This window comes from Octodon degus, unplaced genomic scaffold, assembly GCF_000260255.1.
Source record: "Octodon degus isolate 3935 unplaced genomic scaffold, OctDeg1.0 scaffold00014, whole genome shotgun sequence".
Taxonomy (NCBI): Eukaryota; Metazoa; Chordata; class Mammalia; order Rodentia; family Octodontidae; genus Octodon; species Octodon degus.
This window is the reverse complement of record NW_004524590.1, coordinates 10,228,693-10,234,692: the sequence shown is the minus strand read 5'-3', so window position 1 is coordinate 10,234,692 and position 6,000 is coordinate 10,228,693. Positions and strand designations below refer to the sequence as shown.

The window sequence follows — 6,000 nt, the reverse complement described above, 5'->3', positions numbered from 1 at the left end:
GCTCCGGGCGGCTTCCAGGACACCTGTACGTCGTGCGGCGGCTTCCGGCGGCCGGAGGAGCTGGGCCGGGTGGACGGCGACTTCCTGGAGGCGGTGAAGCGGCACATCTTGAACCGCCTGCAGTTGCGGGGTCGTCCCAACATCACGCACGCCGTGCCCAAGGCCGCCATGGTCACAGCTCTGCGCAAGCTGCACGCGGGCAAGGTGCGCGAGGACGGCCGCGTGGAGATCCCGCACCTCGACGGCCACGCCAGCCCGGGCGCCGACGGCCAGGAGCGCGTCTCGGAAATCATCAGCTTTGCGGAGACAGGTGGGTCCGGCCTTCCGGCGGCTAAGCGGTCCGTGCGCCCTCCCTCCTTTCCTCCCTCCCTCTCTCGCTCCCTGTCTTTGCCAGCTTCGCCCGGCCGCCGCGTCCGCCGCATCCCGCACGCCCCGGGGACAACCTGGACTCCAGGCCGGGCTTTTACGGCGTGGCGGGGCCCGCCTAGGTTGTAGTCCATTTCCCCAGGCCGCGGACCTTTTTCTGCTCCCCATCCCCGCTGCAGTGAGCCCTGCCCTCCACCCCTACTCTCGGGAATTGGGCCCCAGCGCCTCTGGGCGCACGTCCCTCTCCTGGCAGATGCGCGGCCCTGGCTCTGCGGGCACTTGCTTGGTGATTGCTTAATGTTTTTGTTTCCCACGATCGGAGTGTAGGCTTAGCAGTGTGGATGGAGATGTGTGTGCTTGTTGATATACGTGGGCTGGAGGAGTGTGTGTGTGTGTGTGTGTGTGTACGCGCGCGCGCGTGTGTGAGCGCGCACACGAGCACGCGCCTGCCTGAGAGGCCCCCGGGGGCTGCTTCCATTGCCGGGCGGCGTGGGCTTGCCAGGATTGCTGAAGCCTCTCCGGGGAGAGCTAGGCAACCTCTCTTCCGATTGTGTGGGCACCAGAATCGGGCGGAAGGCAGGCTTCTCAACAGGTCCATCATTTAAGCAGAGAAAGACGCGGCTTAGGGGACATCCCCGTGCCTTTCCTCTTTCCTGGCAGCCGCGACAGCCCTCTGGTCGGTGGAGCCGCAGAGTTGGTAGTTAACAAAGGGTAGGACTCTTCTGGAATTTTCCCCTGGCCCCAGATTGCAACTCCCTACCGCTGTCGAAATGTAAAAATCAGGAGGAGAAAAATCTTTGAGAAGTTTAAAATGAGGAGGAAAATGTGCCCGCGCTGAAATGCTGCAAGTGCTTTTGACTCCGCTGTCCTTTTCAGGACTTGAATGAGCCAGGCTGGCTTTTGTGCCTGGAGCTCGGCTGCATTTGTGCAGAGGGGACTGCAGAGAAGGTCGGAGAGGGGGACTCTCTCTGGTGCAGTGAAGGGGGGCAGGCAGGGGGTCTGTGAGAGGAGGGGGGATTGGTTGTGCTCCTGGCTCCAAATCCCCCCTCTCTAGGCAGCAGGAAGACCGTTCTGGTGGCTCCTGGGGATGAAAAGGGATGAAAAGTTTTGCATGGCCGGGTGTGGAGAAAAGCAGACAATCAGGGTTGGTTTGTGCTTAGAAAGAAATGCATTGCCGTTTTCGCTGTCCGCCAGAGTCAAGGAAAGCTCGACATGCAATTAGAGGGCTTGGATTAAAAGGTGCTTTGGGGCCCAGGGTAGAAATGTGATTCGGAAAGGTCGAGGAGGCCTTTTGGTCCTGGTGGCACAAAATGACAGCGGGGGCTGTTATATTTCTGGTCCATTTCACGGAGCCAGCTCTTTGACTTATAAATAACAGATTCAGGTCACAGGCAGCTTGTCCAAGACCAGCTTTTAAGGCTGCAGTTTCCCCCATTTCGAAGTCAGATGTCAGTGTTATTAGAGGAGCAGGCAGAGCCTGAGGAGAGGGCTAGGGCAGCTATGGTGGAAGGTTTGATGAAACGAGCTGTGTCCACAGAGTTGCCTTATCCTGGAAAATAAAAAAGTAGACTGTCAGAGGGAAGGGGCCTGGACATGTAGGGTGGGCTGGGATGGCTGAGCTTCTTGTTGAGCTGAATTATCCGGAAAAATATCAGACTAACCCCCTTTTCCTTGGAGATTTTGAACATGCCATGAATAGGGAGCTAGGTCTTCTCAAAGAATTTGTTCTCAAGTTTCAAGGCTGAATATCCTGTCCCCTGGAACTACTTGGAAATAAGGGCTGCACTTTGCAGTCTGCAGAGCACACGTTCCTATGTCAGAAATCTGAGCAGAGCTTGCTTGTTTGCAGGGGGGTTGGATCAGATCATGCTTAGGTAAACACTGGAAGAGGAGGTAGGTGGCTCAGTTGGATTTTGCAATGCCCTAAGTTCACCAAAAAGAAGAAGAAGAAGAAGAAGAAAAAAAAAAAAAGGCCCTGCTTAAAACAACCTACCCCCAAACCTTCTCTTTCATCCTGGTTTTGTTTTCCAGATTTCACAGATACCCATAACAACTTGTTAAGATCTTGGCCTCCTGACAAGTTCCTCTGTTGAGCTTTGAGGCCTGACAGCCAGTCTCAAGGGCACCCTGGGCTGGGAGAGGTGAGGCAAGGTTTCATAGGCCCAGGCCCTCCAGCTCTGACCTGGTCTGGGTTTCTCAACGGGAAATGATGTTCTCCACCTCTCCCAGGTTATAGGCAGAGGTCTGGGCCCCAGGAATGGTATTTCTGGTCAGTAACATCTTCCAGCTGTGTAGAAAGTGTGTGTTCTGCACCAGGCGGCAGAGTGCATTTCCCTGTTGCCTCGTGTTCTGCTGAAGTTAACTCAGCCCGTTCTCCCCCTTCCCTGCAGATGGCCTGGCCTCTTCCCGTGTCCGCCTGTATTTCTTCATCTCCAATGAAGGCAACCAGAACCTGTTTGTGGTGCAGGCCAGCCTGTGGCTTTATCTGAAACTCCTGCCCTATGTCCTGGAGAAAGGCAGCCGACGGAAGGTGCGGGTCAAAGTGTACTTCCAGGAACAGGGCCACGGAGACAGATGGAATGTGGTGGAAAAGAAAGTGGACCTCAAGCGCAGTGGCTGGCACACCTTCCCGCTCACAGAGGCCATCCAGGCCCTGTTTGAGCGAGGTGAGCGGAGGCTCAACCTAGACGTGCAGTGTGACAGCTGCCAGGAGCTGGCCGTGGTGCCGGTGTTTGTGGACCCAGGCGAGGAGTCACACCGGCCCTTTGTGGTGGTGCAGGCCCGGCTGGGGGACAGCAGGCACCGCATTCGCAAGCGAGGCCTGGAGTGCGATGGCCGGACCAACCTCTGTTGCAGGCAACAGTTCTTCATTGACTTCCGGCTCATTGGCTGGAATGACTGGATCATTGCACCGACTGGCTACTATGGGAACTACTGCGAGGGCAGCTGCCCAGCCTACCTGGCAGGGGTCCCAGGCTCTGCCTCCTCCTTCCACACGGCGGTGGTGAACCAGTACCGCATGCGGGGCTTGAACCCTGGCCCTGTGAACTCTTGCTGCATCCCCACTAAGCTGAGTTCCATGTCCATGCTCTACTTTGATGACGAGTACAACATCGTCAAGCGCGATGTGCCCAACATGATTGTGGAGGAGTGTGGCTGTGCCTGACGGTGGCAGGCAGGGGCGTGGCGGCAGTAGTGCTTGGGACAGAGCCCCCCATGGGGGCATGAGGTGCACAGTGGCTGAGCATGCTCACTCCATCGGGCTGCAGAGAGAGTCAGGGTGGGCCCCAAAGCATTTTCTGCTGCTCTGTAGAGCAACCAGTCAAAACCAGAGGGCGAGCCCTCAACTGACACGAGACTTTCAAATGCACACGTAGACACGCACAGCCAGACGCATCCTGCCACCCACACAGCAGCCTCCAGGATACCAGCAAGTGGATGCGGCGACAAATGGCAGCTTAGCTACCAATGCCCATCAGTGGCAGAGAATGGGGTGAGCAGCCCTCATTCCCACCAGCTGGCCCAGCTACTCTGAATTGCGCCTTCTGAGCACACATAAAAGCACAAAGACAGAGACACTGAGAGAAGGAAAGCAAAAGCGAGAGGAGAGAGGGAGGGAGGGAGAGAGGAGAAAGCGCCACTGAGAAGAAAAGCAGGATGGGGCGTGTGTAGCCAGGCAGAGGGCTGTGCGCCCTGCGTCCCCTTGACCAGTCCTGGGCCTGCGCACTGCCTCAGCTCCTGCTGGAAACATGTTTGCTTCCTTCCCACCTGGCATTCTCTGTGCTGCAAGAACAGGGGAGCGGTCCTTCCACACTCTTGGAGAGGGAAAGTGGCCCAGGAAGGACACCGCCTGTCAGACCATGGCAAGGGGCAATGACTGTTTGACAGTCACTGGGTCCCTGATGTGAGTGTGTGTGTGTGTGTGTGTGTGTGTGTGTGTGTGTGTGATGGGGAGGGAGGGAGAGAAGAGGGGTCTCAATTTGATGCTTTAACTGATCTCCAGCAGCTGACAGGTCATCCGTGCCAGCTGTAGAACTGAAGAGACTTATTTGTCAGTTATCACTTTTAAGTGAAAACCACAATTGTTCTAAATGAGAAGAAAAAAGTTGCAATCTGTGCCCTTTGCTGGGGACATTCCTCTAGGGCTGCTGGGGGGGGGGAGGATAATCACTAGTCAGAGGGATGAGCCCAGAGGAGGTGATGGTGGCCGTAGGGGCATTCTGGAAATACAGGTAGGGGTTTCCCCAACGCAGGGTGAGAATGGAGAGCTGCTCGGCTGGTCTTGGAGAGGAGGGAGGCTCGCAGCTGCTTTGCAGAAGTTGCCGTGTGGGTGGGCCCCGGCCAGCAGAGCTGGCTGTGGACATGGCCCCTGCCTACCCACCTGCCCGCCCGCCCGCCCCGCATTGCACTTGCAGACCCGCCTGAACACACACGCTGTAGCACTTGCCGATCTGCGTGTGTCCAGAAGTGGCCGTGGGAACAGTGCTGAGCTGACTTTCCCCGTACACGTCCAAGTGCCACGTGAACTATGCAATTTAAAGGGTTGACCCACACTAGATGAAACTGGACTCCAACAACTCTTTTTATATTTTTTATACTTGAAATGAAATCCTTTGCTTCTTTTTTAAGCGAATGATTGCTTTTAATGTTTGCACTGATTTAGTTGCATGATTAGTCAGAAACTGCCATTTGAAAAAAGAAGTTATTTTTATAGCAGCAAAAAAAGAATACAGTTAAATGTATTATACATAATTTTGGAACCAAAGAGGCCAACAGATCAGTTTTAATTTTTATTAGATGGTGAGGCCATCTTACCTGAGGCAAACGTTCTGAACAATCCTTTGAGTGGCCTGCCAATGTTTCAGGGTATAAATGGATTTTGTTTATTCAGTTTGATATGTCTTTTCTATCCTTACACACCCAGAAGGTAGAGTAAAAATGACTGTGGTAGAATTCAGGTGTGTATCCTTAAATCCTCATCTTTATGTTTATTTAATAAAGCTCCCCTTAGGTTCTGTTTCATAATAATTTAAAACCAAACAGTTTCCCCATAGACTGGCTGTTAAAGTATTTTGCGTCTGTGTACAGTTTAAGAAAATAAAAGATTGAGTGCCACAGGTTTCCTGCCTTGTGTGCTGTCTGGGGCGGTGGGCCTGCCCTGGAGGTGGGCAGCTGGGAGGAGGGTCAGCCCCGGTGTCCAGCTCCCATGCCAGCAGCGCCGCAGCCCACTCTCCGCACTCTCTGAGTCCTTGCCATGGGACTGTGTCACTCAGAAGCCAGGAAAGATGGCAGAAGATCAAAATGAAGGACAATTAGCAAATTCATGAATTACACATTTGCTTACCCTTCTAGTCCCGAGACTAATTATGCTCCACCGAGGCTGCGTCTATTACCATTTGAAAGTCCCCATCCCTGGAAGCAAATGGATGCCTGTCTGGGGAAGCCCCCTGACCTCTGCCCACCTCCAGGTGCCGATCCAAGTGATGGGGAACCAGAAGAAGCCTCCCACCTTGAGAGAGAGGATGAACAGAGAGGCTGTCAGTGCCCTAATCATCCTTTCCTGTGCGGGCTTGAGCTGGTGGAAAGTGGTGGCGATGGTGGTAACAGCTCAGCTGCCACTTGGAAGCTTGGGGA

The 6,000-nt window shown here is 54.6% G+C and overlaps 1 protein-coding gene across 1 annotated transcript in view; it reads left to right on the top strand.

Annotated features, from left to right (window-relative positions):
* The window catches only part of Inhbb (inhibin beta B subunit), a 7,185-nt gene extending 1,710 nt beyond the window's left edge, over nt 1-5,475 (top strand). Inside the window, exons 2-3 of the mRNA XM_023709683.1 lie at nt 4-310; nt 2,757-5,475. Of these exons, the coding sequence (XP_023565451.1) occupies nt 4-310; nt 2,757-3,532 (1,083 nt within the window). The 3' untranslated portion in view covers nt 3,533-5,475. The remainder of the gene's footprint in view (nt 1-3; nt 311-2,756) is intronic.
* Nucleotides 5,476-6,000: the final 525 nt, after the last annotated feature.